Genomic DNA, 19,816 nt, shown 5'->3' with positions numbered 1-19,816 from the left:
AAGTTTTGGACAATGACATCTTTGATGCAGTTTCTCAATGAACTATGCAATAGGATTAACCTTTTTCTGCAGGTCTTGAAGATGCTACATGCAACCATTTCCTGATGGACTGTTAGTCAAAAAGGTGTTTCTTCTTTGCAAATTTTTCCAAAGACAGGTGATATGGAATAGTCCTTGGAGGAGTGTTCCATGGGCACTGATGCTAGACCCATCTTTTGCATCACTTTGCGAGACTGGCTGTGGCAAACATAATCACCTGCATTCAAGAAAAGGGTACAAGGACATTGTACAACAGTTTTTAAAAGCAACTAATTACTTGTTATTGGCAAAGTTTTAGAAACAAAAGTTGTGGGTGGGGGGGGGGGGGGGGGGGGCGTGGTGGTAGCAACAGGAACTTGAGTTGTGAAACAGATCTTTTGGCAAATCACGCTAGATAAATCCAATTGTATTTGTTACAAAAGCAAAGAAGGGTGATTAAGACAATGTAACACATTGTCCAAGTGGAGAGGTGGTGAACCAAGAGCAATTCCACTTCACTTCAAAAAGCAACATTTAATAGTGTGGCAAGGAACTCTAGCAAAAGTAAGAGTTAGAAATAGAAATCACTGATGTCATATATAGCACAAAATAAAAGGAAATTTGAGTTCCTAAAAATCTAATCATGTCAACCTCTGTACAGCACATCAGGAGTTGCTCAGGTAGAGCCCTAGTTTCAACCATTGTCAACTGCTTCAAGACCTCAAAATTACTCAAGATCAGATAACTTATCGCCCCAAACTAAATGTTATATTTACCACTTTTTTCTTTGCCTGACATCACAGCTCAATATTCAAATGGCACATGCATGACCAAATCCCTCAAATCAACTCAATTTGTGGGCGGCACGGTGGCACAGTGGTTAGCACTGCTGCCTCGCAGCGCCTGAGACCTGGGTTCAATTCCCGCCTCAGGCGACTGACTGTGTGGAGTTTGCACGTTCTCCGTGTCTGCGTGGGTTTCCTCCGGGTGCTCCGGTTTCCTCCCACAGTCCAAAAGATGTGCAGGGTCAGGTGAATTGGCCATGCTAAATTGCCCGTAGTGTTAGGTAATGGGTAAATGTAGGGGTATGGGTGGGTTGCGCTTCGGCGGGTCGGTGTGGACTTGTTGGGCCGAAGGGCCTGTTTCCACACTGTAATGTAATGTAATCTAATCTAATCTAACATCCTTTGGGTTATTACTAGACACTGAAGTGGATCCACTTTGCAACATTACAGTGACATGAACAAGGCATGAGGATAGGAAATCTATAGTAATTCATTCACCACATACACACAATTAGACAGCTGACAATACTCTCCACATGCCTGGAAGAATGCTGTTCAACACCATCACAAAGCATCCATCAATTCAGCCAACATCACAATGAAAGCACTGTCTACCTTATGCAAAAATGCACTGTACTAACTCACAAAAAGGCTCATTCAACATTCCCTTCCAAACCCAAGTGTCTTCTGTCTACTACATAGATGGTAAACAGAAGACACATGGGATCACCACCATGTACCAATTCCTCTCCAAGCTACCTTGACTTGGAATGACAATCACTTCAATTCTGCAACTTCCTCTCTACCAGCACTAAAGTTTAACTATACCTATGCTGAAGCAGAGCAAGGTGACAGCTCAATACATTCTCCTTCAAGAGGAATTAGGGACAAGCAACACTGGGTACAAATATCACCAAAACCCAAGATTTAAAAAGAAAGTGTTTAGCAAAGTACCACGAAAAAAATGGTTAGCAAACTAAATGGAGATTTATTCAATTGTAAAGGAACACCTTCAGCTTGGATAGAAAAATTGGCTCAAGATCACAAAACTGCTAGCAGTAAAATGGCTGTTTTCAAACTGGAGGATGGTACAGAGGTATTTCACCAAAGAGCCAGAATTAAGACATTTGCCCTCTCCCATTCATGAAGTAATTCCATATTTTGGAATAGAATGTAAAATTTCAAAATTTGTTGATGCCACTCTAAATCTGGCAACAGCAAGGACAATAGCAGTTGACTGCAATTGTACAAATGTACTAACAATGTGCAAATAGAATTTTAGTAGCAAAGTGTGAAGTGACACATTTTAGTCAATGTGATAGGGAGTGGCAACTTAGACCAAGTGACAGAGTTTCAAAAACAGCTATATACAGGGAAAGAGGAATCTGGTGGCTCACAAGGACTAAAGTACAAGCAGCATAAGAACTTGAAAAAAGGTTCAGAAAAGATTTAAGGATATTGCCAGGGTTGGAGGATTTGAGCTGTAGGGAGAGGTTGAATAGGTTGGGGCTGTTTACCCTGGAGCATCAGAAAGAGGGGTGACCTGAGAGGTTTATAAAATCATGAGGGGCATGGATAGGGTAAATAAAAGAGATCTTTTCCCAGGAAAGGGACAGTCCAGACCAGAACTAGAGGGCATAGGTTTACAATGAGCGGGAAGACTTTAAAGAAGGACACAAGGGGCAATATTTTCATGCAGAGGGCGGTGCATGTATGCATGCAATGAGCTGCCAGAGGAAATGGTGGTGGCTAGTACAATTGCAACATTTAAAAGGCATCTGAATGGGAAGGGTTTGGAGGGATATGGGGCAGGTGGGACTAGATTGGATTGGGATAGCTGGTCATCATGTAGGAGTTGGACCAAAGGGTCTGTTTCTATGCTGTACATCTTTGACCCTATGCAGGCCATGCAACATAGTATATGCTGTGCCACTCAATAAGATCATGGCTGATCCATGAATGCTCATTTATTCCACAACCCTCCATTCCTTTACTGAAGGAAGAAAAATCTCCCTCTGCCCTGAATATATTCAATGGCAGAGTCTTGAAAGCCCTGCAGTAAGGAATTCCATGGATTCAATACCCTCAAAAACAAATTCCTCCTTAGTTTTGCCCCAATGAATATGCCTTCAGTTCCCAAACTGAAGCAGAATCCACCTCCATCTATCCTAGCAAGCCCCCAAGAAACTTTCATTTAAATTTGCCTCTAATTCTTCTCAACTCTAATGTTTCTTGTAACTCCTCTACAGTCTGGGCAAATATTTAATTTGGTGACTGAATGTAAAATTATGTTGTGCAGTATTGAAGTCCAGCAATTTCGATGGGAATCTGAAAGGAGAGAATCTTTAGTTTTAAATTAATGGAAAGAACTGTCACTCGCCCCAAGTTAACCATGAACACTGGTTAAAAATCTGCACTAGTTATTAACTTGCTAGTCAGCAATCAATGCAAATATCTTGGCAACGATCAAATCTATAAACTTAGTGATTATGAGCTCAGGACAGTGTCCACTCGTGGTTACAACATATCATCCATTGTAACCATTGGATTTGCTTTTACCAAAAGAAAATACAGTCACCATTGAAATAAGTCTAATTTTACAACTTAGTTAAAAGTAGATCAGTTTTCTCCTATGGATACCAGGAGCACACTGTTCATCACTCAAAATCCAATAAATAGATATTTCTTGATGGCAGTTAGGGATCCAACAAAAATAAAGTGGACAATTGTGTCACAAAAATAACCATTATTTCTAATGAATAGAACACTTTCCATAACAAAATCCCTCCATATCCAGAAATAAACTTTTTGAACTGCTTCAATGCCAATATCTTTCCTTTGATTAAAAAAAAAAAAAGGGGAATAAAGTAGTTCACAGTATTCCAGCCATGATTCAATTAGTATCTTGCACAGCTTTAGCAAGACCATCCTACTTTCATACTCCGTTTCCTTTGACCTCTATTTCAACAGAATCAATCACCTTCCTGATGACCCACTGAATTCTGATGCCAGTTTTGCTGTTCTTGCACCAAACCCAACCCAGTGTACTGCAACCTTTCTATTTACAATACATTTAGCTGTATCCTTCCTGCCAAGGAGCATAACCTCATTCCCGACCCCCTCATGTATTCCATCTGACAGGTTTTCGCACACTTGGCAAACCAGGTTGTAGAAATTATATACACTATCATTCTCATTACTTGCCTTCTAACCAGTTTGTCATTTGCAAACTTCACATCTTAGATTTTATATTAAAAAAAGAGCCAGCCATTCACTTCAAAAACAGGCAAGTTATGCGGAATCTTTAAAGCCCAACCAGAGCATCTTGTTCAGTTGTCGTCAATATGTTGTTGGGAAGATTGTAAAGATTCTTGAGTATAGACAAGATATAAAATCAATAGCTCCAAGGATAAAAGATCTAAACCTCAAAGAAAGGTTACTCAGAGAAATGGAGGGTGCTCTCCTTGGATGTGGATGATTTGATAGATGCTTAAAAGATAAAATGTACAAAGCAAAACTGATCATGTTAGCTTATGGTCCAAGAGCTAGGGGAGAAATCAGATTCAGGCAAAGAGAGTTACTGGACTTAAAATGTGAATTCTGCTTTCCTACTCAAATCTGCCTTCCTACTTAGAATCTGCCTTCTAAGTTTCTCCAGCAATTTCTGTTCCTAAAAATCAGATTTAGTATTTGGAGCAAGATGATTTTTAACAAAAAAAAAGTTAGGGTAATGACATGGTGCCTACAAAGTTAGTGGATGCAGAGAGACATTTTTTGAAGGCAACTGGATGGACATTAAAAGGGAAATAAATTTATTGGCTTATGAGAATACAGCAGAGAAATCAAACTGATTGGAGCTGGAATGTGCTCCACGGTCTCTGTACAAGTTACTGATTTGTTACATCTTTTTTGTTTCCTAAGTATACTCACTCTGCTGAGACTATGGTTATATTGACCATAACAGGATTGGGGCCAGCTGTAATTCACTTGCAGTTAGAGTTGCTGATACACACCACTTAAGAATGGTCATTTGGAAGATAAAGCGTACTCAAACATTTACACACAGGAACATATCTTGAGCAACTGGGCAATCATGTGATATACATATTATCTGACCTGGTTAATTAAATATGATTGAGATGCCAATGTTGGACTGGGGTGTACAAAGTTAAAAATCACAACACCAGTTTACAGTCCAACAGGTTTAATTGGAAGCACTAGCTTTCAGAGTGCTGCTCCTTCATCAGGTGGTTGTGGAGTACACAGTAGTAAGGCAGAGATAGTAATACATCTCATTCAAGCTGAGGCAAACAGTACGGTCACTTTTCCAAAAAGAAATATGTTACATGGAGAACAAAATTGATCATCTCTAATTCATAGGCTTTAAAAAAAAGTCAAATATACTATAATTTACTTTGTAGTCTACTCTTCAGCGTGGTTCCTAGAGCTCAATTTTAATGAGCAAAGTTTTGAATGTTTGCACATGTGCAATAATGCCAATTCATCCTCAATGTTACGCCTGTGGAAGATTTGTAGCCATCATTACTTAGATTATTCAATAGCATGAAGTACTCCTACATAGTCCCTATCTGGAATTGGAGAAGCACTTAATTCAGCTGGACAGGAAAAATGAAAACCACAATATTGTTGCATCATTAATACAACCAAAGACAGCTTCATGTTCCACATATTTTGAATTGGAATTGAAATTTACTTTACCCACAAGTCACTGAAATTCAAGCAAATTTTTGTATGCAAGATGTAGTTTCTACCAAACCAATAAACTCATGATTTATTTAAAATATCATACTGGCTGGTTCCCCCACCCCAGTTTAAATAACAAATCAGAATTACTACATTTTGCAAGTTTGCTGCTTAGCCACTCCGACTGTAAAACAAACATTTGTGTTTGAAGTACTTAGGACCCACATACATCTAATCTCAATAGCAAATGCTGCATTTGCTGATGCTGAGTCATCCAGTTGTACTGTGAGCTTGACAGGAAGTAGCGAGTGTTCAGGATGTCCACACAATACAGGCCACAACTAAAAAACATGAGAATTTTTTAAAAAGGTTACCAAGCGCGGGTAGAGCAGGAGAGCAAAAGGAACAAAGCAAGGATGGAGTGTGCGCTCATAATGAGTAAAATTTGATTTTTATGACAGATCAGTTATTTTTCTTTACCCAACAGGGGAAAAAAAAAAATAGAGTAGATGCAAAGAAAGGATGTGCACTTTCCCAAAGCAGATACAGTACTAAACAAAGAGGCTTTTCTTCAGGCACTCCATCCTCCTTATTCACTGGTAGCAGCTAACAAATGGAGACTCCTCCTCCTCCTCCTCCTCATCATCATCCCCCCAACTGTTTTTTAGGCTGGATGTAAAATAGCCTACTTACTGCTGTGGTAACTCAAGATATAAAATGGGAGAAAATGATGTCAAAAATTGGATGCAAAATACAGTATTTTTATTTTATTGTAACAGGGCAATTAGTGAGCAATTAAAATGTAACAATACCCTTTACCCCTTTGTTGCAGCTAAAATTACAAGACCAGTGGTTTTTCTGTTGATTACCAAAACATGGATCATACAGCCATCTGTGGTTTGAAGGTTCACACTTCCTAAAGGCTTGCCTCAAAGGTCTCTAGAGATTCATGTTTGAAATTCAACCCCATCACCAACTCAAACCATTTCATGAATTAAATATTGATGTACTTACTACATGCCCCACTTTATCTGAAGCTAGTGATTGTAAAGCTCTATAAAACAGTTAATAGAAATCACCAACTCCCTACAGCGTGGATGCAACCCATTTGGTCAAACTGAATTTGGTGGATGGAAGACAAACATTATCCACAGAGTACAGGAATACTTTGGTCTGAAGCAAAAAAAGTTTTATAGCAGGTTTGGGGACTCAAATTTATACCAACAGTCTGAGAGATGCAGAGGAAATGAGGTCAGTAATTTTGCTGCGGTTCAAACAAATATGGAAGTTGCGGACAGTCCTATTAACCTCAGGAGTATCCTCTGGCCCGAATTCTGCAGCATTGGAAGTAGAATTGAAAACAGTGTTGTTAACCAAATTTTTAATGCCCCCCCAAAAAAAGACAAGATATAAGTTATCACTTGCATTTAAAAAGGGTAATGTTCAATTTAGGAGGAGAAAGTGAGGTCTGCAGATGCTGGAGATCAAAGTTGAAACTTTATTGCTGGAACAGCACAGCAGGTCAGGCAGCATCCAGGGAACAGGAGATTCGACGTTTCGGGCACAGGCCCTTCTTCAGGATTCCTGAAGAAGGGCCTGTGCCCGAAACGTCGAATCTCCTGTTCCCTGGATGCTGCCTGACCTGCTGTGCTGTTCCAGCAATAAAGTTTCAATAATGTTCAATTTACAAAAGTGCTTTCTTTTAAGAGTCTTAAAACTACTATTAAAAAGTTGTTTCAGAATACAGATTAAAACATGAACACCTTGCCAACTCAGACCATTTTGGGAAACTTGCACATTTTTTTTATATATATACACACACCACCTTTTTAAATATGCAAGTTATTTGCAGCAGCATTCCACAATAGCATGTTCTAGAGGGAGGAAAACATTTTTCAAAAACGTGGCATTGAAAGACAACATTAGTGTCACCTTTGCATCACAAAATATTCCTGCAAACATTATGGCATCCACGGTTATTAATATGCAAGTTTATACCAAGCATCAGCTCAAAGATTAAAATTTTATCTTAAAAATGCTTCATATGTTGCTTCTTATTTCTGCAAAGGGATCTTCAAATAGTAACAAATAGCCAAAAAACAATTGATAAATTCGCAAATCAACACTCAGACTTGCTCATTGTGACAAGTATCCTGCATGGTTCCCTCTAAGCAGCTGTCACAAACCTTTAAAAACCAAAACACACCACTGTCCTTCACCTGCTCTATCATTAACTCAAGCCACAATCTTGGGAATATGCTCTTAGGTCAGTACAACACCCACGTTAACATCTCAATCCTAATTAAGAATTCCATGCAACTTCAATTCAATCTTATCAGGTCAAACCACAACACTACAACTGAAAATCCATACCACAATGCTAAAAAGCAATAGTAAATCTTCAGTCAATTAAAAATGACAAGTTAATACAATGACACTTTATAGCTTCCACCAGCCCCAAAGGAGATCATTGCAGATTGAATACATTTGCTCACTACATAGTTGTCCTGTTTGGACTAGAGAAGCAGATAGCAGGTGCAAGTCCACTTGAACACCAAATAGAAATAAGGCAGCTCGATGGTTGGAGACAGGAACTTGGGTTCAATTTCAGTCTTAGGGGACTGCCTGGGGGGAGTTTGCATGCTGTGTCTGAATGGGTTTCTGCTGGACACTTTGGTATCCCCCAGATTTGTACTGGTATTATCACCAGACAATGAGTCCTGACACCCAGGTAATATTCTGAATCCCACCACATAAGATGGTGGAATTTGTATTCAATAACAACCTGGAAGAGTCTAGTGGCCATGAAACTTGATTTAAAAAAAAAAAAAAGATCGGCTCAATATTGCTTTTTAAGAAAAAAAAAAGAGGGAAAGAAACGGTCATCCTTACTGCTCTGGCCTACATGTGACTCCAGACCCATAGCATAGCAATGTGGTTCACTCTTAACTGCCCTCTGGGAAATAAGTGCTGGCTGAGTCAGCAATGCCCACATTATATGAATGAATATAAATGAAAAGTGATTTTGACTACTTCAACAGCCCAGATGTTCATGACTCTCCAGTGTAGAGTCAGGTCTTCAGTTGACTAGGCCCCATGCATTCCAGAATTCCCTCCTTTTAGATTCCTTGCCTTTCTAGTGAAGAAAGTTCTTCAGTGAATTTTAATCAACATCTTTATAAAATCTTTGTTGATGTTTTTGACCATTTGTACAATTATTGCCTTAGATGACTGTATAATGTTTGCTTCATAACACTGCTGCAAAGTGCCTTGAAGCATTTTTAAAGTCAAACACACTATAAAAACACAAGTTAGTGTAAGGTGGCAATGTCCTACAGAGATGACTATTCTCCTAAATAAGTCAGAGGCAATAAGATATAGATATTCATAGTACTTGGCTGCTCAATTGTTTTGTTCAAACGGAGTCATAAAGGGACAGAAAATGTTTTGTATCCATTTACTCCCTTCACTTTTCAACAATTTTCTATAATGAAGCTGGTGAAACATTAATATTTGCAGTATCATTGTTTGAAATGTTTTGTTCTAAGAGAACAGGACAGTCTCAACTGAACATATGAAACACAAAACTTAGTTATTCTTTTCAACTACTGCAACAACCCCCTGCCACAACTTGTTCAGTGGGTTCTATATTTAGCACGTAAACGATAAGTTTATGTCTGTGGCACACCCAGATGTAGCAATCTAGTTTTTAAACAGTGTTTCAAACCATGACTTGGTTGGAACTGCTGAACAATCCATTTTAAGAGATTTTTCTCTTTCTCCACATTTTGTTCCTGGAAGTTCTGACTCCTTTATCTGGAGTTCTTGGAATCACGAGGTGCCACTCTGAATCTTTGAGCCTAGACTGCTGAAGCCCTCAATTTTAACTCCTGTAGGGTGTATAGGGAGGGTAATTGTGGTGACATGGTTGGACTCCTTACCTCTGGGCCAGAAGGTCTGGTTCACATCTACCTGCCCTGGAGGTAGTCAAAAACAAGCAAATTAAAATACTGGTTAAAACTGGGCCTGTGGTGTCAACAGGCATTTCTTTCTTACCAGGAAAAAGTTACGAACTAAGTGCTGCCTCAGTTTGATATTACGTCTGACTGAAATTAGCTTGCTCAAAAGCTGGGTATCAAACCAGATTATTTCACAACTCAGTAAGAGACTGTTTTTGCAATCCAGGTTAGTTTTTGAAGAAAAAGGTTGGAAAAAAGAAATCCTGAATCCAATTAGGTTTCAAAAATACTAAAAATAAAATTGACTAATTGGTAATAGAGGACCATGACATTGTTTGCATGGGTGGTGCACAGCCTTAAACACAGGTATTTTCTTTAATGTAGAGTATACTGTAACAAATCAAAGAACAAAAGTTTGAATTGTTTCCTTGGAACTTTGCAGATTGCAAAGTTTCAGTTAAATCACTATATTTCAGTGTAGTGGATCAATAATACATTGTGCCATCCTATTCTATATGCCTGCTTAATTGAAAAAAAAATTTTTTCTTGCAGACAGGAAAGGAAACTATTTTCACAGATGTGAAACAAAAATGTCTTTATGCTGTCCTCATTAGCTTTCTTCACTAATTTTGGTTTTCTGCTTTTAATGAATATAAAATAGAAAATATCATGCTTTCCTGTGAAAGATAACTTCAAATTAATCTTGACAGCCTGCCAGTTGATTTTGGTAACATTCTGGTACAGGTCTTGTTTGATGTTGTTTTCTGTCAAGAAAGTGCTCTATTCCGCATTGCTTTTTGCTTTAGCTGTTTTACAAAATTTCCACAGCGACATCTACTTAGCTGCTTGGCAACTATCTTCAGTATCAACTTAATCCAATGTGGATTTCAAATATTTCGAACCGTATTTCCAAATACAAAAATTCTACCCTTTGGTATTTTGATTCCACTCAGTATTGATACCTTGTTGATATTCAGAATTCCTCAAATAGCTGTTCTTGCTGCATTCTAAAAGGCACTTTCAACATGTGTCACCAAGTGTCAACTGGACTTTTATCTTAAGCAACATTCACTGTCTCAACTGTCTACTGGACAGTTTTATCCATTGGATAATGGATTTTATCCATTGCCACATTTATAGCTTTAAAATTTTTTTTTTTTTATTTAAAAAAAAGCTCTTTTGAAAGATCAGGATCACAGGCTAAATGGTTTTTTTATTCCCCCATGGGATGTGAACATCGCTTGCTCGGCCACTCATTGTCCTGAGGGCATTCAAGAGTCAGCCACATTATGCTGGACTTGCAGTCACAGATCAAAAGTCTGCTGTTACCTGACTTTCCTTAAGATGAGTTTTGATGGCATTCAATGATTATATGGTTACTATAACTAGAGACTTTTTCTTCTGGAGTGTCATCGAGTTCATACGTCATCTGCCACAGTGTGATTTTGAAATTATGTCCTCAGAATTAGGCAAGGGCTCTGGATCACTAGTTCTATGACATTAACATCATGCCACCAGCACACTTCTGAATCCTTCCTTCCCTCCATCCACTTAAAAAATCTTCCCAATTGCTCCATGTTCATTATGATTTGACTTTCAGACCTGCCTTAATTCCCTTATGATTTTTGGGCTCAGTATTTTGTTCAGCACTCCTGTCAGTGTTTGACCCGAAACATTTACATCATCCTTGTCAGTGGAATTGGTGACTTTATTGGTATGTTACCGACCCGTGTTTAGAGGATTAGAGGATTAATGCCACTGACTTCTACCCACCTCCTCCTCCCCCCCACCGAACCATGACTTGATTATTGAACATCCAAGTCACTATTTAGGTTTTGACTAACATCTTGTCTGAAGATCCTCCCAACTCAATTTCTCTCTCTTCACTCTCCCCACCACACCTTCCACCCCCCCAAATCCACACCTCCCCAAAATTGCTCCTCATACCAGAGCAGTTGAGTGAGTCTTCTCACCAACTTAACTACACACACACCCCCAGAGGTACGGAGGTTAATTATAACATTCCTGCCACCATACCTGCATGCGCAAAGCACGTTTGCACATTCAACATCTATGCAATGGTCTTTAAGCCAAAAGTGCTTCAACCTGGTGACTCCTCTATATCCTCTCCAGTGCAATTCACATCTTCCCACATATAGTTTGGTGACCAGAATGACAATAATCCAACTGTGGCCTAACCAAAATTCTGTTGAGCTCAGACAACCTACTTGCTCTCTGTCTTGACATTAAGGAAAGCTGTTCCATATCCTACCTTCACTAGCTTATTAACTGACTTGCCACCTTCAGGGATCAAGCATCCAAAGATCCCAGTGTTCCTCTGCACGTCTTGTCCTACCATTAATTGAAACAAGGAACAAGACAGCAACAAGGGGTGGCACAGTGGCTCAGTGATTAGCACTGCTGCCTCATAGCACCAGGTTCAATTCCAGCCTCAGGTGACTGTGGAGTTGTGCAGGTCATGTGAATTGGCCATACTAAATTGCCCATAGTGTTAGGTGCATTAGTCAGAGGGAAATGGGTCTGGGTGGGTTACTCTTTGGAGGGTCAGTGTGGACTTGTTGGGCCAAAGGGCCCATTTCCACACTGTAGGGAATCTAATCCAATCCAAGAAAAAAAAAAGGAGGGCATATTCAAAGTAGATCACCTCAAATTTTCCAGGTTAAATACTGTATCCTCTGCCCAAGTCATCCATAACCTGCCTGCAACTCAAGATCATTTTCCCACTATTAGTCTATCAGTCACACTAAAGAACCAGCACCGATCCTTGTGGTACACCAGCCTCTCTGCTTTCTACCACAGCTTTCTCTTACAACTCAGCCAATTCTGGATCCATGCCTCAAGTAAATCAGCATTTTAATTTGAGTTGAGTTATTGCAGATTTGTTGGGATTACAAGGACAAATGACAACTTTTGTTGGCATACTGGTTGTTTTGATATTGGGTAAAATTAACCAGAACTTAAAGGAATGTGCAGCCAATGCAGAAAGCTATAGTGTAATGTGTTTGTGACTAGTTATAATAATTCTGAAATACAGCCATTTTGCCTGGGAGACTTTTGAAATTTGTGGTTTTGCTACTACTTTGATTCACCAGGGAGGGACTTTTCTGAAATACATCTTCAAGCCTTGCTGTTCATTTTACCAAGAAAACTTAAGTAGCTTGTAACCTGTTAACTTGGAACATATTCAAATTACACAGACTTAATGAATTAATATATTTTCAGATGTGTTTATGACTTGACCTTGAATGACCAAAACATATGCAAGTGCAACTTAAACTGGACAAAGTAATGGATGCTGGAAAGCACAGCAGGTTAGGCAACGTCAATTCTCCTGCTCCTCAGATGCTGCTTGACCTGCTGCGCTTTCCCAGCGACACCCTACACTGATCTCCAGCATCTGCAGTCCTCACTTTCTCAAAAGTAGTGGATGCATTTTTACTCTCCCTCTGCTATACCAGTTCCTTTTGTGACTTGTATCCTATTCTGTAGTGTACATAAATAGGAGGTTTGATTTGAGGCTTAAGGGAGAGAAGAGTGTAATATTTGCCCATCCACTGAACACATGAATGCCATTTCAACTTCTAAAATGTGAGGCTTGTAGGGCAGGTGGAAATCAGCAAACTGCTTTGACATGCCAACACTAAGTTGCAGGGTATTTGCTGCTCTACTTCCTTACTAACTAAATGTTTAGTTTTGATCTGTCCAACTAAGAGTCCCATTTCATTTTCTTTAAAGTTTAGATTTTATACTCACATGACAACATCGTGGAACAAGATGGAGGCAGGTATAGGAATTCTCAGCAAATTAAAAAGCGAACTAGGGGATTTAAAGATTCCACATGATGGAAGCGATTGAGAAAAGACTAAGCTCTTCACCATTCAAAAGACCCTGTTTTCAGGTACAAGGATTCAGTATTGGAAAGGAAGAAATTGGGAATTTGTATTGCACTTTTTTCATTATGTTTTGTATTTAGGAAATTCAACAAATTGTACCTCTGAAGTTATGGCAAATGGCAGCTATTTACATTGGTATTCTTAGAATACCAATGAACCAAACATTCAATTGATCTATTTTTCAGTTGAGAAATCAGGAAATTCCATCCTTTTGTCTATGGAGTCTAAAAAGGAATCTAGTTTGCACTGCCTTTCAGAGAAGGAATTTAAATGTTAATTTTTAGGGCACTGAAATTACCATGTATAGGTTTGAAATATGGGTGGAACCAGTTATTTACTAAATGTTCTTAGTCCTAAAGGCAATGCCTAAAAGTGGTCAAGACTAACTTTATTCATGGTTCTCAAAAAAGTGAAGTGGATAATCTTGAGAAAATTTGTAGGACAATAAGCAAAGGATGGGAGAATAGTGTTAGTCATGTTATTAGCCAGCTAGCAGAGACATGGGTGTAGGGCCAAATGCACCCTCCCTTCATCCCCCATGATGTAGTCATTCCATGACTGAGGATGCTACCATGGAGTTAAGATTGCATTAGTGACCTTGAAAGATGCAGAAGTGTCTTTGACTTTTAAAAATCATCTAGTCATATTCATAGATTCGTGCAGTGCAGAAACAAACCCTTCAGTCCATGCCAAACAATCCCAAACTAAACTAGTGCCATGTGCCAGCTTTTGGCCCATATCCCCTCAAAACCTTTTCTATTCATGTCCTTCTGTCTTAAAAACACTGCCTGCATTCTAATTTTTTTTTCCTAGTTCTAAGTTTGCCTCTCTTGACAAACCTCCATGTAACTGGAAGTAAATTGGGGTCTAAGATTGGTCTTGGTTATTTAAAGCAAAACGAATCCAAACTGGGCTGAATAATGTTATTGATTCAGTATAGAAATACCACAGGGCAAATGGCTAGACAAAACAGCAGCCTGTGATTTTTATCCTATTTCAAAATCCCTTTAGAGCAGATAGAGGCCAAATGTCCCGAGTACGCACCAACCCTCCGAAGACCATCCCACCCAGATCCAGCTTGCCACCCTCTCCACATTTACCATGGCTACTCCACCTAACCTGCACATCCCACTATGGGGCAATTCAGCATGGCCGAGTGATAGAGGGTGGCCTTGGAAAATAAACATCTAAATTTTAATGACATTAAAAACAACACACATTTATGTCAGTAACAGGAACTTCCATGAGATAGAACAAACCGTTTAACATGGCACAAAATAAAATATTTGAGGTTAATTGGAGGGCGTTGGGAACATCCACCTAGTACCAACGGTGCAGGGTGTGGAGTTGTGTGCGTGCGCGCTTGAGGTCAGGTGTAAGGTTTAGCCTTCAACAGTTAAAAAGGAAGAATGGAATTGGTAGCTAAACAGTTTTGTTAAGATAATGGCTCTTTTCTCATTCAGTACTTGGACAAACAGCCCAAGCTTAGCATTAGAGAAGTCCAGAGAGAAGTGATGCTGTAGAGCTGAACATCAACATACATGTTCCCCCCCCCCCCCCCCCCCATTATACCACAGGCAGCAAATGGAGGAGAACTCAAAAGGTGGGGGACAGGCAATGTAGAGAACCAGCAGTAGTGGTGCAAGTATGGAGGAAAAGTCATTAAAGAGGATATTTGATTACTATTGCCTGGTTTCACCCTCAACTAGAGGGTGAGGTTGCTGTCAACCAAAGGCTGCAAACAGATAAAGGGATATGTTACTTTTGTGATAGAACTATTGAGGCAAAAGAAGAATTTTCCAGAAAGGTGGCCCTTTTTACAGGAGCAGGGGTGTATTTTGCATTAAAAACAAATGGAGACACCAATTGTATTATCAAAAGTATAAGATCATTCATATGAAACAAAAATCAGCACTGGTGTTTAAGTGTAATAACAATTGCTAAAAATTGCCAAGTTTCAACTAAACAACAGTGCAGGCTACTCATGAGTCAACATTACAGAACAAATTTGTATTTTCCTCTGAAGACTCATTCTCTAAATGTACTACCCTAGTTTGGTACTGAGCCAGTTCCATCCTTACGTGTTACATTAGCTAATTTTAGCCATTGGCAATGCCTACAGACACTCAACATCAAGGCTACACAAGACATGACCCTTGGGCGAGGCCCTAGACATCATTATCCACGAAACTACACCCAGTGAGCAACAGCACACTGTCAAAAAGGAAATGTATCAACATTAAATGAGGCTTGAAAATAATGAGAGATTATGAACGTAACCCTGGTGTCAGAGATAACAATCTCAAACCTCAGACCAGCCAGTTTTTAAAATACAATTGTTCCGCAGCTTTATTACCGTTCAAGGTTGGGGTGAAGAGACGGTTCCTAGCATATTGCTTTCAAGTATTTAATTATAAGCACGAAGACGAAAAATTAGTCATGCGAATTCGTAACTATGTAACGACTGTTTCTTGCCACTATTTTAAAAATAACAAACATTAAGTTTTGAAATACCAACTTTGCGTTCCATTCCCCACCCAGTGAAAATGTACGAGAATTTTAATTGAAAAAAATTGAAGCCGTGGTGACTATTTACACCTGTAATTGAAAATGACGCCTGATAATTTGCTTGCATTACTTAGTGTTAATTTTTACGTCCTTTACCTTATTTAGTAGGAAATTCAAAAGGTTCACAAAAAAGCATAACTCAAAAATGGATTCTGAGTGGGTGGTTCATGAGAGATTGCCTTGCTGCATTAAAGCGGGACTTGACTAAGCTAACTTGTCGAGGGTGGGGAGGCAAGCATGGGTGAAATGATTAAGTGGAGCTAAACTCTGATAAAACAGGCCATTGTCCTCAAGCTGCAGCCTTACGCGCCAACAGCAGCTAAACTGCCAAATAAGGTTTCTTCCATTACCCTCTACACTACTTTTAGGAAAGAATCCCATACATGACGCATTGCAGGAAGCTTTGAGTCATTTTAGTTCCGTTAGAAATTGGACAACATCCAAATATCAAAATAATTAAAATTACAAGTACATTCACAAACAAAACTGGTCGCCCTTGACAAGAGGGTGTAAAGTAAGGGGGGGGGGGGGAAGAGGAGTAAGTGGGGGGGGGGGGGGGGTGTAAGTGAGCTTAATCCAATGCAAAATAGTAAGCGCTACCAACAAAGTCAGTTTCGTTTCCAAACTGTCAAACTGTGCGAGAGTATAGAAAAACTCGTTACAAAGTAACAGCGGTTCGCTATTTGAAAGGCAGTCTGCGATTGGCAGTGAGCCCAGCCATTCACCGTGTCTACTACCGATTCCGAATTCATCGCAGGGGAGAACAGAAGCTGGCAAGCTAGTGTGCTGCTTGCACTCAGTCTATTTCAAGCCCATCTCCGTGATCAAGAGGGGTAGCTATAACGGAAACTGAAGTTTCAATACAGTAGCAGAGGAAGGGGGACGGGAAAACGACATACGAAACTTGCAATAAAACCCGTGAAATAAAAGCTCAAAGAGTAGTTTTTTTTCCTTTAAGAAAAATATCCAATTGTATAGGAAGTCATGTAAATCAAATAACAATTTGATATTGTTTACCTACTTACCGTTTTCGGCATTTTTCTTTCTTGTAAACTTCCTCCACTTGCAACCGAAACTTCGCTCAAACGACTAAATTCAACAAACCGCAGCCTTCTGTTTTAAAACCAGACTCTTCTGCTGCCCATCAGCTTCTGGCCGCTCTCCTGCGATTCCGAATGAAAATCAGTTCAGATCTATTACGCCTTCTTCAAAGCAAATGGGTCGGAGAAATGAACCTTAAGCTATTCAAAACGCACGCTAACTGTCTGCACTTGTATTTAATATTGAGCCACAATCCCAACTTCCTGCTAACGGAACTCGAATGTCTGAATCTGACACCACACCCAGGAAAACGTTCACATTTTAAGTGATGAGGAAATAGACCCCGCCTCGCAACGTTGAAGTTGGCTTCTGGGTTACGACTGATTTTTTGTGCAAAAGTAGACGAAGTACATATAACATAGGTATTTTCTTATATTTATTTTTTATATAACTTTAGCAAGTGTTGGCCTTAAAGAGACACGAAAGTGGTGATTCAAGTTCAGTTAACACGTTAATGGGGAACTGGAAGTTATTCATTGAGAAGTGGGGTGTGACTTCTCAAAAAAAAACATCAATGACACTTTATCAGTGAATTAGAGAGGAACTTAAAGTTGGGCGTTAGCAGTGAGTACGATAAAAATGACCGTACATGCACTACAGATGGATCAAGCTGAACAGAATGAATGGCCTTTGCTCTTTGTGGATGTCTTTTTACAAATGTTTGCAAAAGAGACCTTGGAGGGCAGGTTCATCGCTCCTTGAAAGTAGATTTGCAGATATATAGGATAGTGAAGAAGGTGTTTGGTATGCTTTCCTTTACTGGCCAGGGTACTTTGTAAAAAAGTTGGGAGATCATGTTGTGGCTGTCCAGGACGTTGGTTAGGCCACTTTTGGAATATTTCATGCAGCTCTGGACTCCTTCCTATCGGAAGGATGTTGTGAAACTTGAAAGGGTTCAGAAAAGATTGACAAGGATGTTGCCAGGGTTGGAGGATTCTGAAGAAGGGCTTATGCCCGAAACGTCGATTCTCCTGTTCCTTGGATGCTGCCTGACCTGCTGCACTTTTCCAGCAACACATTTTCAGCTCTGATCTCCAGCATCTGCAGCCCTCACTTTCTCCTTGGAGGATTTGAACTATAAGGAGAGGTAGAATATGCTAGGGCTGTTTTCCCTGGAACATCAGAGGCTGAGGGGTGACCTTTATAGAGGTTTATAAAATCATGAGGGGCATGGATAGGATAAATAGACAAAGTCTTTTCCCTGGAGTGGGGGAGTCCAAAACTAGGGGGCATAGGTTTAGGGTGAGAGGGGAAAGATATAAAGGAGACCTAAGGGGCAACGTTTTTCATGCAGAAGGTTGTGCGTGTATGGGATGAGCTGCCTGAGGAAATGGTGGAGGCTGGTACAATTGCAGCATTTGTGGAGTTTGCACATTCTCCCTGTGTCTGCTTGGGTTTCCTCCGGGTGCTCCGGTTTCCTCCCACAGTCAAAAGATGTGCGGGGCAGGTGAATTGGCCACGCTAAATTGCCCATAGTGTTAGGTTAAAGGGGTATGGGTGGGTTGCGCTTCGGCGGGTCGGCGTGGACTTGTTGGGCCGAAGGGCCTGTTTCCACACTAAGTAATCTAATCTAATCTAAAAGGCACCTGGATGGGTATATGAATGGGAAGGGCTTAGAGGGATATGGGCCAAGTGTTGGCAAATGGAACTAGATCATGTTAGGATATCTGGTCCACATGGATGAGTTGTACTGTACATCAGTGGGCGGCACGGTGGCACAGTGGTTAGCACTGCTGCCTCACAGCGCCAGAGACCCGGGTTCAATTCCCGCCTCAGGCGACTGACTGTGTGGAGTTTGCACGTTCTCCCCGTGTCTGCGTGGGTTTCCTCCGGGTGCTCCGGTTTCCTCCCACAGTCCAAAGATGTGCAGGGTCAGGTGAATTGGCCATACTAAATTGCCCATAGTGTTAGGTAAGGGGTAAATGTCGGGGTATGGGTGGGTTTCGCTTCGGCGGGTCGGTGTGGACTTGTTGGGCCGAAGGACCTGTTTCCACACTGTAATCTAATCTAATCTCTATGATTCTATTTCCAAGAAACAGCCAGCATGAGCTGAATAGCCTCCTTCTGTCACTTGCAGTGTGCCCACCATGAAGACATTCTGCTCTTCTCTGAATGGATTTCCATTTCTATCCAAAAACTTCTTCACCTTCATTTTTTCCTATTTCTCTCCTAGTGTTTAATAACAAGTTAAAACTCCCTGTCACAGCCATAATTTCATCCTCAGCAACTGTTTCCAGCTCTGATTTACATGGATTCCAATTGAAGTGCCATCCTTTATGTTTTGAATTGACCCAGAATTACAGGTATCACAAAGACCTAAATGCTTCCCGACTGTCAGCTCCCACCACATCCTGAGATCCACACTCAGTGCCACGCACCACCATGTGTGTACTTTTGACCGCTGTCTCCATCAACTCATGCAATCTCAATTGTTCTGGATCCTAGTTCCATTTCATGCCTTATCTTGTTCAATACCTTGACAAAAACCTTTTTCTTTCAAGTGTCAAGGCAATCGTTCCAAAAAAAGAGTCATTGGACTTAAAAGGTTTCTCTGCCAACAGATGCTACCAGACTTGTTGAATTTCTTAAGCATTTTCTGTTTTTAATTTTGATCGCCAGCGCTTCCAGTATTTTGTTTTTTTTGTGTTCACTGGATCTATGCCATATAAACTTTGGTGAACAGCATGTTAATGTTGGTATTGTGTTAAGGTATTCAATTGCCAAACACATCCATTATAGAATAACTTAAATTTTGATTACTATTTAT

The 19,816-nt window shown here is 40.0% G+C and overlaps 1 protein-coding gene across 1 annotated transcript in view; it reads right to left on the bottom strand.

The window, feature by feature from the left end:
* Nucleotides 1-17,210, bottom strand: part of msna (moesin a) — an 87,997-nt gene extending 70,787 nt beyond the window's left edge. The window contains exon 1 of the mRNA XM_043704837.2: nt 16,974-17,210. Coding sequence (XP_043560772.1) covers nt 16,974-16,985 — 12 coding nt within the window. The 5' untranslated portion in view covers nt 16,986-17,210. The remainder of the gene's footprint in view (nt 1-16,973) is intronic.
* Nucleotides 17,211-19,816: the final 2,606 nt, after the last annotated feature.

The sequence above is a fragment of the Chiloscyllium plagiosum genome, unplaced genomic scaffold (genome assembly GCF_037043375.1).
Source record: "Chiloscyllium plagiosum isolate Xiang-an unplaced genomic scaffold, Cpla_swu_hap1 HiC_scaffold_11, whole genome shotgun sequence".
Classification (NCBI taxonomy): Eukaryota; Metazoa; Chordata; class Chondrichthyes; order Orectolobiformes; family Hemiscylliidae; genus Chiloscyllium; species Chiloscyllium plagiosum.
This window is presented reverse-complemented; position numbering and strand designations above follow the sequence as displayed.